The following is a 20,626-nucleotide window of genomic DNA, read 5'->3' on the forward strand; positions in this document are numbered from 1 at the left end:
TATATAATATATAATTATGTTTTCTAAAGACTGTAAGTACATCATCTTAATATATATTGGGAAATATCTGCCTATCACTGCTTATAATAAAAAACTAGCATTTTATTAATAATTTCTAGTGAAGTTTAATGATTTCTAAGTGAAATGTACTTCTTCACTTAAGGAGTTTTCTATAACCCTCGTGGCAAGGAAATTAAATTTAAATTCTTTAATCCCTTTTTATTGATTTAAGATGAAAATACAGATTAACATTTTGAAATGCTGGTTAAGTTTACATTGATTTTATTTTATTTTATTTTATTTTTTGGTGCTGGGGATCGAACCCAGGGCCTTATGCTTACAAGGTAAGCACTCTACCGACTGAGCTATATCCCTAGCCCTGATTTTCATTTTTAGCATCTCATTACAGAGAGAATAAGAAATGACAAAATGAGAAATTCTAAATGGTTCTGGTCTTAAACAAAATACCTTTTATTTTTCCAGTTTTTATTTTTAAGTTTTCAAGTTGGTTCCATATATTTGAGTGTTTATTTAATCTTTTGATAAAGCTGAACAAACTTGGAGAAATGACATATTAGCCAGAGAGGAAGAGCCTTTTCATATTGTATTGTTGGAAATGTAACAGACTTGAACATAAATTTGCAGTTTGTGCCTTCTGTTTTTTCCATTATTTGAAGAGATTTATATTTTGTGTCACATGTAACTTTGTGTGACTATATTATGTGTCATGTTGTAGGGTATTAATGTGTTTGCAATAAATAGAGAAATTAAAACCATTTTGAATATTATACCTTTTTTGATGTTTAAAAAATAGCAAAGAAATAGTGGATTTCTGAGGGGTTTTTGTTGTTAAGAACTCAGTCTGTTTTCAATTCTCTCATTGATATAAATTAATTATGTCCTTTATGAAGAAAGGTAGAAATTCACAGAGGTCAAAGATAGAAAAGTTGGGGGAAGAGAAGGACTCGTCTTTTTTCTTTTCCTCAAAGACTCTGGAGTTGCATCCTGACTCTGCTCTAAGCCGCCTCAATTTTCTAGGCCTTGAACTAAAGAGGCTATAGACGGTTCTAGGTATAAAAATCATAGCAAGTTTATATACAGTGAGTAGTCTTTAATTGTGTCAGAGGATTATTTTAATCTCATGAGAGAAGACAGAAATCCAATTTTTAAACACTTAAACTAGAAACATATTTTGAATATTGAGCTTTGGATGGGGATCTGGAAAAGAAGAGACAGAAACTGACAGACTGGGGCTACTCCAGCCTTAAATTATGCTGAAGGGTTGTTACAGCCACTGTCATTTAGATGTTACTATCCTCAATTTATAAATGAGGAAAATGAGGTTCAGGGAAGTCAATTTGCTCAACTCCACCCAGGTTAGTAAGTGCTAAGGTCAGATTTTGAGCCCTGGTCCATCTCCCAAGATCAAGGTTTCTCTTTATGTCATGCAAAGCTCAGTAAATTAGTCTCCACATTAAAGGAAAAAATGAAATTTGTCCTTACTACCACTTGCATTAAAATATCCTACACTGAAAAGGAAATGTAACTGGGAAAAACACTAGATAATTTTATGAATATATTTTGCCTATATGATCATAATATCAGTTTTATGAATGCTAATTGGTGTGATTTATCAAGCAAATTTTTATCAGTTTTTGCTTAAGATGAAGAACTTAAAACTCTATCCTATGTATGTTTAAAAAAAAAAAAAACTCAGGAAATTAGCAGTTTTCCTCCTAATGGAATTCATAGTATTGAAAATTGGTTTAGCCATGGTTTTGACACCTGTCTACCTTTGTAATTTGTTTTTTCATCAGAATTAGAGTAACAAGTAACTAAAATTACATTGTAAATTCCTCTAAGGCTTACTTTTCTTTCTTTTTTAAAATTTGGGGGGTACTGAGGATTGAACTCACCCAGCCCTATTTTGTATTTTATTTAGAGACAGGGTCTCATGAGTTGCTTATTTAGTTGCCTCACTTTTGCTGAGGCTGTTTTTGAACTCTTAATCCTCCTGCCTCAGCTTCCCAAGCCACTGGGATTACAGGCATGCATCACCACACCTGGTTTAAGACTTATTTTTCAAATAAACATTTTCAATTAATGAAAGCACAGAAATCAATGTGAGTCTATATTGAGCTACATTTTTGTTCTGTTGGGGGATTTATTGCTAGTTAACATAAGAGAAGAAAGTATTAATTATTTCAGATTTCTAGACTGGGATCTAGTATAGTTAAATGTAATATTTTTATGACAAAACATGAAGTCATATAGAAAGTTTCTTGAACATGAAATGCTGAACACATGGAATGATAAGGACTTTTACATCAATCTATTTTGTTTGTGTTGTTTTGTTTGCATTTACAAAACTTTCTGAGACTGTAGTGTATGAGCCCAAGGAAGCTTTCTTTTCTTGATTCAAGTGAGTACAAATATCCATATTCCCTTGCCACTCACTGGTCAGCTTTATTAATGTTTTGTTGTTGTTACTGTCTTTTTGCTGGAATTCAAACCCAAGGCCTTGTGCATACTAGGCAAGTATTCTACCACTGAGCTATATCCCAGCCCTGGTTAATGTTTTTGGAAGACAAATTTGTTTCTTTCCTCTTGTTCATAAACATCTTTGGAGAAAAGGAAAAAGAAAATTAGGTGCTATGTTTTTAGGTCTTTTGGGTCTTTTTTTCCTCAGTGCTAGGGGTTGAACCCAGGGCCACACATATGCTAGGCAAATACACTCTACCATGGAACTACATACCATTTCTCCTCATTTTATATTTTTGAAGTGAAACTAGCTAAGCTAATCACACATTGATTTATTTGTTCAGTATATTATTCCTAGAAAACAAGTTTCAAACACTGTCCCTTAGAAATTTCAGTTTCTCTCTCAAGGAAAAAAAAAGTTATGATTATTAGGAGACTACTAGCATTCAGAGTCAAAAACAGTGAAATTTGCTTAATGACACTAATTTAAGATTAATAAAAATGTGCCTGATTTACCTGAGGGAATTTTCCTCACAATTAAAGATGAGTAATAGTTAACTGTGCTCATTAATACAGCAAAAACAGTAGTTCATTCTAAGATGCTTTGTACCAAAAATTGGAATTTTTATTTCTTATTGTTGCTAGAGAGGAAAGTTTATTTTATCCCTAAACATCTGGAAATTTGGGGGGAAAGATATTGGATCTTTTATTTAGGAAACTGTTAAAAATATAAACATTAATTTATCCCTTTTACAGAAATCCAAGTTTTTTATTACCAAGCTGATTAGATGAAGAGTCTTCTGTGGAGACAACTGTGTGTCCCTGACTCAATCTTTGTACATCATACATTTGCTTTATGATACCTTCTGGTTTCACTTTTTGGGGTACTTTTATTGGAACTATCTAAATATTTCCTCCTTAGACTTGGAATTACTATAATTCTAGTAGCAAACTGGACTTTATGGCAATATTTGCGATTTTTACATAATATAAAATACCGAAACCATTAATATGCTGTTGATAATATATTAAATTAATATATAATCAAATATTAGTGTTATCATTTAAGTATTCTTAGAAATTGGAGGATTTTAAATTAGACTACCATTTTACACATGTATTTAAACTTTTATGACATTTTCTTTGCTTGGGGTTATGTTTTAATTTTCATTAGAGAAGGAACAAGGAAAGTAGAAAGACCTAAATTTAAGAGATTATACAATTTTACTGTTGAGGTTCAAGATACATTTTTTTAAATCCAGAGGTATACATAAGGTCAACATTCATATAAAATAGTGAATCCAAAATGATCAGGAAGATATGTAAGAAATTATTTTTAGGAAGTGCTTTTAATTTACTCTAATAAGAACTTAGCACTGTTATCTGAATGATTAGTTAGTGAAGCAAAAATTTTACTCTTTTAAACAGCCCTCCCCTCTTTGTTTACTAAACAACCTCTTTACTAAATTCAAACATAAGGAAAATTAGTTGTATATTACTATTTGCAGAACTTTCATAGGTTAATCAGCAGTAATTTAAGCACTAAAAAATAAATTCTTTAAAAGAATTACCTAGTTTTTCTTAGTTCTTGAATGCCGACTGAAATGTATATGTCTTTTAAATTATATATCCATGGACTTAATTACAGTGTTTTTAATAGAAGGTTTGATTTGGGTTGAGATTTCCTTTTATTCATTGATCTAGACTTTTTTCTTTCAGGTTTTAAGTAGCCAGCTAGATCTTGTAAACTTTTTATTGTTTAGTATAACATATCATAATATAAAGCAAGTAAATATTCCTGAATTTAATATCATTTTCATTTTAAATTTATGATGATAATGGAAATTAACCAAATGATTATATTGTATTATGTTGTCATATTATTACATCAACTTATTTTGGTAAGTTACCAAAATATAACTTATTTTGGTAAATTGATGTGAATTGTGCTGAATTTCTATTTTTTTGCATAGACCTCATGTATTGAGGTTCATGTTAGCATCTGTTAAAGTGTTTAATGTTATTGAACATATTGAAACTTAAATCTATTATTCTAACCATCTTGACAAGATAATACAAGTCCAAACATAATGAAATCTTGGTAATTCTTTGGTGGAGCATGTCCAAAAAAATGAAAAAGCTTTTCCATATTTCTTTATTCCAAATTAGGTGACAGCATTCCTAAATGCTTGAGAATTTAGGCTGATTTTCATAGGCCTTAGAGCTTACAAGACTTCTGAATATTTCTTTCAAAATAATTTTTTTGAAAGGAATTGAAGTTAGTAACTATTCAGCCTCTCTTCCACCCTCTGGAGCCACCTTTTGTTTCATTTTTTTTGCTTTTTTGTTCATTTTTATTCCAGAATAATTTATTTAAACAGCTGGGTAAGGGAGAGTGTTCTTTTCTATTCAGTATGCAATTACAGTAAACATATGCTGTTTAATAAAATAAAATTTTAAGTTTGGTTCCTGTGTTGTACTATCTATATTTCAGGTGTCCAGTAGTCATGTGACTATTGGCTACTGTATTGCACAGCACAGATATGGAACATTTCCATTATCACAGAAAATTTGGTTGGATTGTGTCATCTGAAGCATTCCTCTCATGTTCTGTGGAAGGGCCCTTTAATTAGGATATATAGTTATTCTCACATACTATGGAGGAAAATACCTATCTCCTCATCATGTGGGTCATTTAAAAATGTCAGGGTCTACACAAGCTATGTATCTGTTTATCTTTGTTAATTAAGGCTTGTTTGCATCTTCCCTCAACAATTATCAGAATGTCATGCTTCCCTACCTCATAGGGACATTTCCAATATTAATTACAGAAAGGGTGTATTGAAATCAGGAGCATAGTGCACAGTTCCAGCCCCTAAAGCTCTAAATATGGAATGACTTTGCCCTAAATTTGGAATCATCCATATGTCTAAACTAAATGAATCATCCAGCCAGGAAAAAGGGGAATCTCTTTGCCAATTTGACTCCATTTGCTTGTATGAACTAAAACATTCCAAGGATAATTGTGTAATCATTGTAAAGAGTAATATTCATCCCTAAAGTATGCTATTCCTTTTTGAAAGTTAACTTTGGGTTGGGTGGAATAAGGACATTCAAGATACTGATATGGGTTTGTTCTTTTCAACTGGACTTAATAGTGATGAAAGGGAGGTATCTGTTAGATTTTCAGTTATATTCTTTTAAATTAAAAGTGTCTTTTAATCAGACACTCAAAATTTGTCTTAACATCATTCTTTGAGGAGAAAGTATAAATGATTTTGAAGATAGCAGTCCCATTTATAGCTGCTGTGAACCTGCATTTCTGAAATGGAGGCTAGAATTCTAAAGAAAAATTCTCTCTACCATGTTTTAATAGAACGTCTTAAAAGTACTAAATTGAACCTTTCTCTCTTGTCTTTAAAATAGTTTGCTGATAGATTTTAATCATCTTAAAGTATACATATTCCTTTCTCTTAATTCTGAAATTGTTTGTTGTGATACAAAGTCATCCTTGAGATTTGAGTGTATGATTAAATCATTAACTGGGGGCGATGGGGAGCCTGGCATCTGTGTGCAGGTGATCAGATGACATAAGCAGTCTGGTTTTAATTTGTGGCCAGTACTGATTGTAACTAGGAGAGACTTGCTCTTTTTGTGGAATTGGCTGACCATTTCCCTACATCTGGAGTTAATAAACTCTTTGAGACCACATCAGTTGCGCTTTGCCACAAGAAGTCTTTGATCTGAAAAATCGAGACTGGCACAACTGCTGCTTCAAAACATTGCATCTGTGTTTTTGCAAGCTATGGTTAAGATACCAAAAGAGGAGTTAGAAATGTTGTTATATGAATGTCTTTGAGAACCATTTATTTCAAAGCATTTTTATTATGATAAAAATGTTGAATTTGTGTTAGAACTTAAGTGATAAAATAGTTCAAGATTTTATTTATCATTTTTATTTATAATATCTATCTTTTAAAACTCCTTTTTAAAAATTTCTATTTATGAAGCCTAACAATAAAAACAAACTTTACCTCTAAATGAGGCCTTTTTTTACCATGCAGCTTCAGAATTTTCTAATGAGGGTAGGCACGTGTCTTCCTCTGATGTGTGTGATTTATCTTGGTTTCCTTACTTTCCATGACTGCCATCAATCAATTATTGTCTGATCAACATATTCTGTATTTAGTAGCAGTTTGTAAATCAGTAAAATCAAGTGTGTACTTTCACTTCCTTTTCTAATTGTGAACATTTTTAAAAATTTAAAAATGTATGTGTGTCTTGTATGGAACAGAGTGATTAAATGAGATTAAGGATAAAGAAATGTAAATGGGCACATTATATTGAAATTTAAACTGACAAATTATGGAGGTCTTTTTTTCATGAAATGGCATTTCAGAGCTGGAGTTTTCTCATAATTACTAAGTGTGAGGCTTATGTGTTTCTGTCTGAATAGAATTAGAGAATTTTGTATTTCCAAAAAAAAAAAAAAGAGAGAATTTTGTATTTCATACTTTCTGATCAAGGATGGTATGTATAGTAAAGCACATTGGTGATAAAAAGCACATGTTCTGATACAGTCTTCTAAACTTGATTCTCATTTGTATTTTCTGGCTATGGATTTACTATACCTTTACTATACCTTTTGTTGTTTGTGGTTTCAGCTTTGCTTGGGGGAATCTATCCACAAAGGGGACTTCTAGTTGTTTCTAAGATTGGAAGCTGAAACTTGATTAAGAGATATAGTCCATAGTTCCTTTCCAGAAAACTTTACCTTCCTGATGGCCTGTATGATACATTCTAAACACATTTATGTGTACCCAGTTCTTTAATTGTAACACAGTCTTTTATGAAATAGCTTTAGAATACCAAAGTATGTAAAATACATATAATGAACAAACTTTTATCTGCCATATTCCCCTATCTAGGGTCCTTCTGGATAATTCTTAGGAATATATCTTATCCCAACTTCTCAGGTACCACAGATGTGTGTTTTTACCTCTGGATTGAGAAAGGTAGGAAACAAACCTGAATGCCAATCCATTAAAAAGACACACCTGCGGGGCTGGAGAGATAGCTCAGTAGGTAGAGTGCTTGCCTTGTTCGATCCCCAGCACCCAAAAAAAAAAAAAAAAAAAAAAAAGACACACCTGTGCTAGTGTTATCAGGACTAGTAAGAAGAATAAAAACTGACATTCTGACCTTTCATTTAGAAGAAGTTGTGTGCATATAAGTAAGGTCACATCAGAGAAAAACTGTAAGAAATATCATTTAAGGACTGAACAGGGGCAATATTTAACAGCATAACTGCTTCTATTAGGATGACAGTAAAACAATGATATTAACTTATTCTTAGTGACTGCTTACTTTGAACAGGCACTGTGCTAAATATTTTATTATGTGTATTATTTCATCTGATCTTCCGTCAGCCCCTATATGTGCAGTTACTGTTAGCACTGTTTTACAGATGAGGAAATTGAGTCTCAGTAAGATCAGGGTAACTTGCCAGAGGTCTTTACAGTTAGTGCCTCAAAGAACAAACAAATTCTTGATAGTTTATGTATATATAATTGATAGTTTATGTAAATAAAAAACTTAGCTCCCATTTTAATCTTCCTTAACTTTTTTATTATTACTATTTAGAAGTGTAAGCTTGAGGTTGGAATATCAAATTTGTAGAAGCACATGAAGTCAAAGTCCTTCTGAAGTCCTAAAGTGTAACCATTATTAAATTTCTTGTGTGTAATTCCAGAATTTTCCTTTATGATAAATATCTTGTGTATCATTTCAGAGATTTCCTATGCTTATGCAAATGTATTTGATTTTATATATGCTCCCATAATTTTAATGTTACTTACTTTCAGTTAAGTGAACACTTTGAATTTTTATTTTTCAGTAAAATTTAATGGATGTACCCTTAACAAACTAAAACAAAATAAATTATTTCGTATGCTGCTTACAATAGCTTACCTATTCTTTCCCTTCTTCCTGATTCCTAGTTTACTTTATGGACCATACATGACTTAAAATGTTGTTTTCCTTCTTGATTTCAGTAGATATGAGAATGGTATGATTATATTTGATCATTAATATTATTTGACTTCCCATTTAGTTTTCCAGAAGAATGCCAATGTTGGTCATTTATAAATTCACAATGTTCATAGTTTGCTTATCTGAAGCAAAGATTTACCAAAGGAAATTAATGCTATTCTAGCAAATTAAGTGAGATTTTTATTAAAGCTATGTTGAAAGTGTACTTCAAATTAAAGAATTAAAACTCTTAGCAGGGCTTGTTTTTAATGTAATTGCTAATACTACCAAATTAGAGAAGTTCCTGAACAACTTTCTTAGTCCTTCCACACTTAACTTTTAATAACAAAGGATGACAATATGAATATAATTCATTTTTATTTTATATCATGCTGTATATTCAAAGGACACCTGTTTGCTCCACTAGATTTTGAATCTTGAGCCTATGTGAAATTTGTGTTTTGTTATCCAAGTCAACACTTTTGACTTTATTCATCTATGTACAGTTGTTACACCAAGATGCATTACATGGATATTTGGAAGGAAACATGTAGTTAATAATCAAGTTTGATATTATTTATGTGGGTTTAGCTCATGTTCTTTGTATTTGTGATAGGCCTTTATAAGGTTTAGATAGGCCTTCTTACATGCGCAATGGAATGTAGAACTCTTTTTAATTAGTAATACAATAGTCATTTACATTTTAATTAAATTTCCTGTTTAATTTTAAGGTATATGCACCATCCCCAAATTCAGATGATTTCAACCGTGAATCTCCTAGTTATCCATCTCCTAAGCCACCAACCAGTATGTTCGCTAGCACTTTCTTTATGCAAGGTAAGTCCTACCAAGTAGTTGTCACATATAACTGCAGTCATCTGTATATTAAAGTGTGGGGAAAGAGAATATCTATATAGGATTTCATACATTATTTATCTAGATTTTTTTGGCTGAGATGAGTTAAAATTCAGGCTTCTTTGTTGTCTAATGCTGTTTATCATTAACTACAATTCACTTGGATTATTCAGCAAATCACTAGAGTACCCATCCAGTATTGATTGAATTTATAAAAGACTTATATTGAGAAAAATAAATAAAGGTGCTTTGACTTGCTTTAGAATTTAAAAATACAAAAGCTATTAACAACTCTGGTTTCTTGTTTAAATTACAGATTCATATCATGCCTAGAATTAACAATATAAATAAAGAGTGAATATCATAGAACAGAGTTAAGACTTGTTAAGAAAGAAATGTATTGCATTTCCTTTAATTCATGTCTAGCAAATCATTTTTATTTGGTCTCCTGTGGTTTGGGATTATGGGAAGCATATATATGGGAGCAATAAATTATTACATAAGTGGTTCCCTGACTTTATACTGTGAGTAAAGTTATTGCTGACACATTTCTTTTGAAGGCTGACTATAATATGGTCATTATCAATTACTTAGGTCTACTATTAGAGAAATTTCATTTCACAGTTTCAAAATGTCAGATATAATATACATTGCATGTTATGAATTAAGAACATTTTTTGTATATTTATGAGTAAGAGTATGCCATTTAACCAAAAATTAAATCCAGCCTCTCCACAAATTTGGAATATTTATCTTCTTTGATGTGAATTTACATCTTCTGAGGATTATTTATAGTGACCTGCCTGTTGTAGTTTGCCTATTAGTTTTTTCCCTTACTATAAAATTTATTACATCTTTTATTTGTTGGTTGTTTGGTACTGGGGATTGAACCCAGGGGTGCTGAGCCACATCCTCTGCCCTATTTTATTTTTTGTTTTGTTTTGAGATAGGGTCTTGCTAAATTGCTTAGGGGTCTAAGTCGCTCAGGCTAGCCTCCAGCTTAAAATCCTCCTGCCTCAGCTTCCCAAATCACTGAGATAACAGACATGCGCTGTCACATCCAGCTGTTATTACACTTTTTTAAATAGTAATTTTACAGTTTGAAGAAACAAAAACTGGATAGAAGATAAGGTTGGAAAAGGGAGGGGAAAAATATCTGGAGAGTACCCTTTAAATTATTGTAAACACTATTAAAATAAAAAATTGTAGCTAAGGAAATTTTTATGTTTCTCTTTTTACCTTAGATGGGACCCACAATTCTTCTGACCTTTGGAGTTCATCAAACGGAATGAGCCAGCCTGGTTTTGGTGGAATTCTGGGGACCTCTGCTTCTCACATGTCTCAGTCCAATAGTTATGGCAGCCTTCATTCACATGACCGCTTGGTAAGCTATTACACATGACAAGGGTACAGCAACATCTTGTCCTCGTTTATGTTTCTTTTTGGATTTCAAGGACAAAATTTGATTCTGTCAAAATTTCTAAAGTTTGAAATTTTTCTGGACTTACTATATTTACCATGACTTTTAAAAAAGTAAACAGTAGTAGTAGCCCTCTTGAACTAGTAACTTGTAATGCTCTTTTAGATTGGTTGTAGTTTTTGTATAGTGTATATGCATACTATTCAGAAATAAATTTAACAAATCATGTCTCTTTCCCCCTTTTTCTAGAGTTATCCTCCACACTCAGTTTCACCAACAGACATAAACACAAGTCTTCCACCAATGTCCAGCTTCCATCGCGGCAGCACCAGCAGTTCACCTTACGTTGCTGCCTCACACACTCCTCCCATCAATGGATCAGACAGCATTCTAGGTGAGCTTTCAGGATTAGCAAAATTTCCTAAAAATCTTGCAGGTGGGTTTTCAGTGAACCCCATATTATCATATATTTTAGTATTTAATTTAAAAATGAAATTTTAAAAGAAATGTGTCAGCAATGACTTTTTTCATTTTTGTTAATGAAGCTAGTAAGGAATTCATCTTTATTTTAGCTTATTAAGTACAACACATGCAGAGTATTGCCAAGTTGATTGTGATAAATGTGTTACAATAGAGAACACCCTTGGAATAATGCTAAACAGAATACTTTTCTAATAAAATTCTTGATTTATTTCTCTTCTCAAAATATCCAGGAACCAGAGGGAATGCTGCTGGAAGCTCACAGACAGGTGATGCACTTGGAAAGGCTTTGGCATCTGTGAGTATTGGTTTTACATATTGTACTGAATGAATTCTGTACTGATGAATGCATTGATTAGACTTATGGACAATAGTTATTAATAAGTGTGGTCACAACTGTCAACTTCATTACTCACTTAGAGCTATTCTGTTTTTATTGATTCATTCCACAAGAAATACTTTATAAGAATTTTTCCAAGAATGGAAAATATTTTATGGTTTTTTTTTTGTTTTGTTTTGTTTGTTTGTTTGTTTTGTGAGGAGGGGCATTAGGGACTGAACACGGGGGCACCTAACCATTGAGTCACATCCCCAGCCCTTTTATTTTTGAGACAGGATCTTGCTAAATTGCTAAGGGCCTCACTAAGTTGCTGAGACTGACTGAACCTGTGATCCTCCTGTCTCAGCCTTCTGAGCTGCTGGGATTACAGGAGTGCGCTGTTGCACCCAGCTACGTACATTTTTTCAAAGGAAAAAATCAGCTGCAGCTGAGTCATTTAAAAACTAGGAAATGAGAGCCTTTTCTTAAAAAAGTCAGATTCATTGATGAATTCATGCTAAAATAAGTAAAAATGATAAAATTGATTTAAAGAGATTTTATAGTTTTTCGACCCACCCCACCCCACCCTGCCTCCAATACAAGGGATTGAATCTAGGGCCATACTAAGTAAGCACTCTACCACTGAGCTACATTCCAGCCTGGTAGTTGCTTGAGCAACTACTTTTCATTCATCAGGAGATTAGTGAAAAAGGAATGATTACATTTTAGTATCTGACTCTGAAATTGTTAAAATTAAATCTTTTCTTTCTTTTCTTTTTTCTTTTTTTTTTTTTTTTTTGAAATGCTAAAATAAGAAGTGAGAGCATTTATCAGTAATCCATAAAGATTCTAGAACTAATTATTCAAAAGAGGTATTCTCTTTTATACTTTGTCAAATTTCTCCTTAGACATTTTTTTTCTCTTATTCTTTTTTCCTTTTGAGAAGTATCCTTTTATAACCCACACAATTGTCTTCTATTTTCTGTGCAAGTGCAATTAACTCTGTCAAACATGTTTGTTTCTGTTTGTGGGGAAGGTAGAGTACTTTAATATGTGAGTAGTAGTAACTGTTGAACATTTAAAGAGATAAACCTCTTTGTGTTGTTCCTGTAAATAAGCATTTCTCTACAACTGAGTTTAAGCTTCTTAGAAATGAAGCAAGATAATGGAACCCTACTCACATTGGTTGCAGTAAATGTTTCCTGAATTCAGTCTTGGATCATATGTAATAATAGCGGTGATAATAACAAAACCCACAAAAATTATTAGCTATAATTTGAATGCTCTTTAGGTGTTTGGCACTATACTAAGCATTTACTTGTCTAGTTTTATTTAATCCTCAAGAAAACCCTGCAAGGTTGGCATTATTATCCCTGTGTTACAACTGAGAAACTAAGGTTTAAAAGGTTAAGTAACTTGAGCCCAGAAAGATTAAGTAGCTTGCTCTAGGGATCACAAAGCTAGTAAGGGTAGAGCTCTTATACATTAGAACCTTGATCTGACTAGCTTCAGACTGCTCTCATCACCACTGCTGTGTATGTCCAGGAAAAGCAGTGCTACAGTGACTGAGTCTTACAGAGGTAGGGATGAATATTATAGAGAATATTTATTTATTTATTCTACCCAGAAGAAAATATATTATTCTATAGTATCAAAACTAAGGGTTAGGCTGAGATTGTAGCTCAGTGGTTGAGTGTGTGCCTAGCACATGTGAGGCCCTGGGTTTGATCTTCAGCACCACACAAAAATAAATTTTAAAAAATATATAAAGGTATTGTGTCCATCTCCAACTAAAAAATATATTTAAAAAAAAAAAAATCTAAGGGCTTCTCAGGTGTTTAATTGACTTGTTGTATTCCAGTAAGATAATTTGCATGTAAGAAGACAAATAACAGGGTTGGGGATTTAGCTCAGTAGCAGAGTGCTTGCCTAGCACATGCAAGACCCTCGGTTTGTTCTTGGATCATACCCTGGGGGGATGAAAAGAGGACAAATAAAATTTGAACTTTTAATATTAAATAAACTTTCAAAATATAATATACATTTTGGGCCCTCCCCAAAACTCCCACCCACAGGTTGGTTGGTTGGTTGGTTTTTGAGGGAAAATGTCTATGAAGAAACCTTGGCATATAGTCAGGCAAGAATTTGTGATGTTCTCAGTGGCCCTTTAGTCTCATTTTTAGTTACTCTTCAAGTCCTTGAACATTATCATAGTGAATGTACTAGCCAAACCAGGGTGGCATTTGGGAAAGAAAAACCAAAGTCACTGTATGTGGAAACTAGGAAAAAAATGTTTAATCTAGTTAGTGGGTGGGCTTTGGTTGTCATGGAAACTGAACTCTGTCATCCTATGTTATTACTAGGCAGAAGCAGTCAGGTCATTCCATAAATCATTTCTGTCATAGCTGACTGTGATGCATTCCATCTGCTCCATCACTACATGCCATAGTCTACACACTTCATATCCCTTCCTTCAGTCCATCTGCTACCTCCCTCCCCACATCCAGACACCTCCCAAATACATTCTTTCTGTAACTTCCTTTACAGACTCACTTTCACTTTGAAACATGTTTAGTACTCAAAATATACTGAAAAACAAAAGCATTACATTTGTCGGGGGATAGAAAGGATTAGAACAGATGAGAAAGAGGAACTTAATGAGTATTACATTTGAGAGTCTGACATGCACATCACAATTTTATGTTAAGTATTACAGATCTTTGGAAATGGTGATCATGACTATTTTGAAACTTTAAAACTCTTTAGAATGTAACACTTTTAGCGTGGCACCTAGTTTTAGGGGAAATAACACTGAGCAGTTGCCACTAGAAGTTAATTCTAGTTCTCCGATTGTCTGATGTATGTCTTAGAAGGTCTTTCATGTGTGAAACATCAGAGGGTACAACCTTTGTTCTTCAGTTTAGGTATTAAAGAGCTTGCAGAATACTGTGTGATTAAACATGTAAGGCTAGATAATGCATTTGCAAAGGTTCCTTTTATTTTAGGTTTAAGCCTGGATAATTGTGGTCTTAATCTCAGGACAGCAAAAAAGAGAATTGTACATGAAAGTATTTACACAAAGTTCCCAAAGCCCTGTGGATTATGCATTAGTTTAGATAATAAACTAGGGTAGATAGAAGGGAAGGAAAATCTGTGTATTCGTGCCATTTCTAATGTGTTTCCCTGAACATTTGCCAAACAATAACCCTTTAAGATTGTGCCCATGGAGGGTTATATAGAGGAAGAAACATCTGGTTTATTTCAGTGCCTAATACCATATCAAAACACTTGGTCTTTAATTTAGAGGAGATCAAACAAGAGGACTGTTTAACTTTGTTGATTATATCAGACTTCTTTGTGATAATTTATGTTTTGATTTTTACCTCAGCGAGAGAGAGGGAAGTGTATGTGTGTGTGTGTATGTGTGTGTGTGTGTGTTTATCTGGATTGTTAAATGGTCAGTAGTCTCTAACAAAAGAAAAGAAAAATCTGGGAAGTTGACGTTTAAAACTAATTCATGAAATAAGTTTCTTTGTTCCTTAGACTCAATAACATTAGCATAATAAAGATTAACTGAAATGTGCACTGTAGTGTTTAAAAAATTGGGCTCACAATTTCAGGGTTGGGCCTGGGCGCTCTCCATTGTTTCCTTTTTGTTTGAGGCTCTTTTCATTAGCCCCTGGCTTATTGGCACCCTGCTGATTGGAATGGACCATGACTGATAGGAGGAGGAGCCTCATTTGTTGCAGTAAAATGAGGCATATTACCGTTTAAGCCTGGCAGAAGGTATTGAGAGTTATTCATCATTGGTCACTTAACAGTATGAGGACCATGGACTGCATGCAGAATGAGTTCTTACTTTTGTGTTTATGCTCAAGACTCTAAATCACTCCCTCTCCCATTTTGAAGTTACTGACTTTTTTCTTTTTTCCCTTCAAACACCAGTGGCAGAATCCTGTAAGGCCAGAAAATGCAAAACAAAATATATTCTTAATTTAGGATGCACTCTGCCAAATAAAGCCTGGTGTTCAGAATTTCTTAAAGTAGCACAACTTCTACAGAATAAGTGTAAGTTGTTTCTATAATAAACCTGCACAGATAGTTTAGTGAAATGATATGTGATCCAAAGGCCATGTTATTATGCCTTTTTAAGTTTGTAATGCTCCTCTTCTGCCCACATAATCTTTGAAAGTGAAAAAGATAGGAAAAAGCCCTGTAATGTGCCAGGCTATCTATAAGTTCAGGAAAAGTTGACAACAGTTCTGTCTGTCATCACTTTAATCGGTGAAGAAGAACGAGCAATGTGACAAGTGAGGGGAAAATGGCTTTTATTGTATAAATGGAGAAGCTGCTTTGGGGGAAAAATGCCAGAAGGGGTATGTTTTCATACTCGATACCTTTTTGTTACCACTTCTACTATTTACACAGTGATTTTTAAAACCTCTTTTACATATTAGATCAGTATCTTTTGCTAAATCATTTTAAGGTAATGATCTTATATGACTTTATAACCTCTGCCTTCTCTGACATAATAGGAGGTGTAGCTAATTCTTGACATTCATGGGCATCTTGACATATAAGGGCAGAGTTATGGGGGGAAATAAGTGTTGATAATCCATTTATACTCTCAGCAGCCCATACCCTATCTAATGATGTGAAATAGACAGTGTAGTATGGTAGCACTAATCCCCAGAAGTAGTGGAACCCTCACTTTGTAATTGTTCTTAAAGCTGTTGCCATAAAACTGATTGGAGTGTTGGGGATGTAGCTCAGTGGTAGAACACTTACCTACTAAGTTCAAGATCCTGAGTTTGATCCCCAGTACCACAGAAAACAAACAAAACCTGATTTGAAATAAGGTCATCTATGTAACAAAACTCTTTTTCTTCATTTGGTATTTCCATTACTGCTCCCCCATTAAATAAATACTAAGACAAATGATAGCATTTAAGGAGTCCTGCTTTTTATCAGTAAGTATTAGAACAAGTTTCAAGTGCAATTTTATCACTCAGGTTTTTTTTTTTTTTTAAATATTGAGCACCTACTTATACTGGCAAACAGTGATGGATTCAGTTTTGAACTATATAAGATTGCTGCCTCTGAGATAATAAGGGAGATAAAAATGACATGAAAATGGGAAGGTGACATTTGAGCTAAACTTTGATATAGTGTGGAATTCCACCAAAGAGAAGTTAAGAAATAGACATTCTGAAAATAGAACAAGCTGTGTTGAGAAAATGAAAAAAATACTTTGTTTGGATAATAGAGTATGTAGGTTATAAGTAGATTACAAAGAAAGATATTTTTGTGACCAGATTATGACATCAAATGTCATTTTGTTTTATTTCATAGGCAACAGGAAACATGGGATTTGATTGTTTAAAACTATGTTCAAAGACAATAGTTCAATTATATATGGGATAAAAAGAGGAGTTACTGGAAAAATAAAGACCTGTCTTATTTGAGGGCTAAAAACCAGTGAGTTGGGCTAGTTTGCACGTAACAGAAACTTCTCCCTCTTCATCTACTCACGCCAGTGTTACCAGCCCTTCCCTCCCTTACCAATATTATACTTGGGATGTTTCATAAAAGCATTATTTGCTAATTAAAAGTATAATTATGTGAATCTTTTGTTTGTTTGTTTTATGGGGGATTGAACCCAGGGGTGCTTAACCACTGAGCCACATGCCCAGTCTTTTTTTACATTTTATTTAGAGACCAGGTCTTGCTAAGTTGCTTAGGGCCCTGCTAAGTTGCTGAGGCTGGCTTTGAACTTGTGATCTTCTTGCCTCAGCCTCCCAAACTACTGGGATTATAGGCATGTGCCACTGTGTCCAGCCAATTATGTGAATCTTAAACAAAACAGTGGTTCACAGTGATAAAGAGGTATTTGGGAACATGTTTCTGTTGGTTTAGTGACCTTACCTAATTTATTTACATGGTTGAAACAAATTAGTTTATATATCTGAACAATTAGGAATCAAAATGTGACAGGTAACTAATTTTCATATTTATCCTGTGAATTTTTTGAAAAGTAACAACTTTAAGTAACAACTTTTTCCTGGTGATGCTGGGAATGGAACCACTGAGCTATACTCAGCCCTAACAGCTTTAAAGCCAACAGTATTGATCTTATACTAATTCCCTGTTACTAAGGCCTCCAAACGTTTCTTAAACTCTTTTTCTATGGCTTTTCCAAAATGGCTCTCTAACTTGAGTGTACAACTTCCTGATCCGGCTCTGTGAGAGACTTATTTAAAGACATTTATAGTTACAATTTACTAACAACATACAAATTCATATCTTTTATTTCATTCAGAGGAATAGACTTTGGTCTGTTTGCAGTTTGGAATTAGTGAAAATTTAGCAAATCAAAGTCATTATATTTGTTGATTGTGACTTATGGAGTTTTATTTTATGTGAACCTATCCCAGTATCTGACTTTTTTAGATGTTGAAAAAATCCATTATCATGCTTTCCTTAAAACCAATGCTTAGACCTTTGTATGCCATAATTTATGCTGCTTTAAATTCACGAGTGTTCTAAACTTATTGAGTATGGTTATTTCTAGAGGATGAGTCTTTACATTCACGAGTAGTTTTCCTTTTTAAAATATTTGGCCACATTCAGCTACAGAAGTTGACTTGACTTCACTGTTAAGTGCTGAGGTGTAAAGATGTTTTATTATGCATTTTGTAAGAATAATATTGTCCTAACATCACAAACAGGATACTAAGAGCTTTATGGGAAGGAGATAAAGCCTGGGTTCCCTGGAGTACTAACGTAGATAGGGATAAAGCACACATGTAGTTCCCAGGTCTTGGTTGTAAGCCTGTCTTCAGGAGTAGACAAGGGCAGGGAGAGTCTTGCCAGTGGGCTCCATTTTTACTTTTACTGATGAGGATCTAAAACTGGAATTAGGGGAGTTGTATCCCAGCACTTGTCCTTTGAGGCCTCAGTTTTCTCGTAACAATAATGGAGCTGGAGAAATTTTCCTCAACAGCTCCTACAATTAGGTAACATAACACTACCCTACAATTTTAAGTTAGTATTTTCACTAGTCCTGTAACTTTTATTTGACATTGACTTTTGATTCTCAGAACATTCACTTTTTGCAACTTCCTGACCTTGGTTAAAAACACTTTTTACTTCTTGTCTTCTTCCCATCACAAGACTGAAAGAGTAAGTACACTACAAATCATCTAAACCATATTTCTCTAAAGAACAAGGGGGCATAGGAAAAGTGCTTACATTCCCCTGGACTTAAAAAGCTATGGAAAAACCTACCTTGGTGCTAGGAAATGAAATAGACAAAATTATATTATTATATTGTATGCATGTACAAATATGTAACAGTGAATCCCATCATTATGTTCGATTATAATGTACCAATAAAACTTTTAAAAAATGATAATAAGAGGAATATTGTCCCAGAAGAGACCTCTTAGGGGCCCTTGGTACCTGAATCAAAGGGACTTTTTTAGGAGGACTATAGGGGATTGAACTCATGGGTACTCTAAGACTGAGCCATTTCCCCAGTCCTTTTTATTTTAGTTCTATTATTTGGAGACGGGGTCTCAATAAATTGCTGAAGCTGGACTGAAGTTTGGAATCCTCCTGCCTCATCTCCCCAGTCACTGGGATACAGGTGTATATATATCACCATACCTGGCTAAAGGGACTCTTAAAATATTTACTGGTTAATTAGATAAACTTGACTGACTCTCTCACATAATTTATTTTTGGTAATATGAAAAGTATATAAAATATAGCAACAACATTTTTAGCTAGAACACCAAGATTCATGCGTTCAGGTATGTTATTCTTATCAAGTAGATCTGTAGGGAAGTCAAGTCCAAAAATCATTTGGGGAACACATTTTTGACCCACTTGGGTTTTTTTTTTGTTTGTTTTTTTTTTTTTTTTTTTTTTTTTTGCTTTTTCCAAGGATCACAAAGTATCCTGTGGGAATAAGTTTAGTTTTGTTGTTTTGTTTTGTTTTGTTTTTAACATTTAGAGCTGAAATTGGCAAAAAATGTGGTTGATCAAATTGGTAATTTTTAAAATGAGAGGTAAAGGGGTAACTATTTGAGAAAAATTTTCTTTGACTTTTAAAACTTTTAAAATCATTTCTTTCATTATTTTTTCCTTTCATTTTTCTCACTAGAGTGCATGTGTTGCTGAGGATTAAACCCAGCACCTGTGCACGCTAGGCAAGCACTTAAAGACCATTTCAAAAAATGAGTTAATTTATTTAGATGGCATATTATTGAAAGAGTGTTTATCAGATTTGTTACCGTTCTAACAATTAGAAATTTTTAATTATTTCCAATTAGAATAATAAAGAAGCATATCTATTTTATTCTTGTCATATTAGAATGTATATGCTACTTTTTTTATCATAGTTTTAAAATGGAGGCTACTACTTTGACCTTCATGTGACAAACAAGTCTTAAGAGTAATGGAAAACCTTTTTACTGTGAGTCTTAAGGGTGACACCTTAGATTGTGAAAATAAATTCATGTAAATAGATTTATATTTTTGTTATTGTGAATATTGATACATGTGTATCTCTTGTTTTCTGCTTAGATTTATTCTCCTGATCATACCAGCAGTAGTTTTCCATCAAACCCATCAACACCAGTTGGATCACCTTCGCCTCTTACAGGTAGGCTTTTCTTTTATCTACTTCATAACATGGTATGGATCTACTTGGAAATATTTCACATGCACTTTTTAATAAAATTTGTTTAAAAATCATCTAAATTTTGGCTGTATGAAAGCATCTAAACATGAGCCTACTCAGTGGTAGAGTGTTTGCCTAGCATGTGCAAGGTCCTGAGTTTGATCCCTAGTATGGCAGGGAGAGGAGGACATCTAATAGTAGCTTCCTCTAGAGTTCATTTTGGAGAATATTGAAATATTTGTTATTTTGAATTACTTATGCATATCTTCCTAAATTCTTTTTTTTTTTTTTTTTTTTTTTTAGTTGTCAATGGACCTTTATGTTATTTATTTATATGTGGTGCTGAGGATGGAAC

General features: G+C 33.3%; 1 protein-coding gene and 1 long non-coding RNA gene across 20 annotated transcripts in view; one reads left to right on the forward strand and one right to left on the reverse strand.

The window, feature by feature from the left end:
• The window catches only part of TCF12 (transcription factor 12), a 345,689-nt gene that overhangs the window by 288,886 nt on the left and 36,177 nt on the right, over positions 1 to 20,626 (forward strand). For all 19 annotated transcript variants that reach the window (XM_079125900.1, XM_079125889.1, XM_079125904.1 and 16 more), the window contains 5 exons: positions 9,243 to 9,348; positions 10,611 to 10,750; positions 11,036 to 11,180; positions 11,500 to 11,564; positions 20,175 to 20,253. In XM_079125900.1, the coding sequence (XP_078982026.1) occupies positions 9,243 to 9,348; positions 10,611 to 10,750; positions 11,036 to 11,180; positions 11,500 to 11,564; positions 20,175 to 20,253 (535 nt within the window). The remainder of the gene's footprint in view (positions 1 to 9,242; positions 9,349 to 10,610; positions 10,751 to 11,035; positions 11,181 to 11,499; positions 11,565 to 20,174; positions 20,254 to 20,626) is intronic.
• Positions 1 to 20,626, reverse strand: part of LOC306653090 — a 343,839-nt gene that overhangs the window by 236,004 nt on the left and 87,209 nt on the right. The window lies entirely within an intron of this gene.

The sequence above is a fragment of the Sciurus vulgaris genome (assembly GCF_902686455.1).
Source record: "Sciurus vulgaris genome assembly, chromosome: 2".
Taxonomy (NCBI): Eukaryota; Metazoa; Chordata; class Mammalia; order Rodentia; family Sciuridae; genus Sciurus; species Sciurus vulgaris.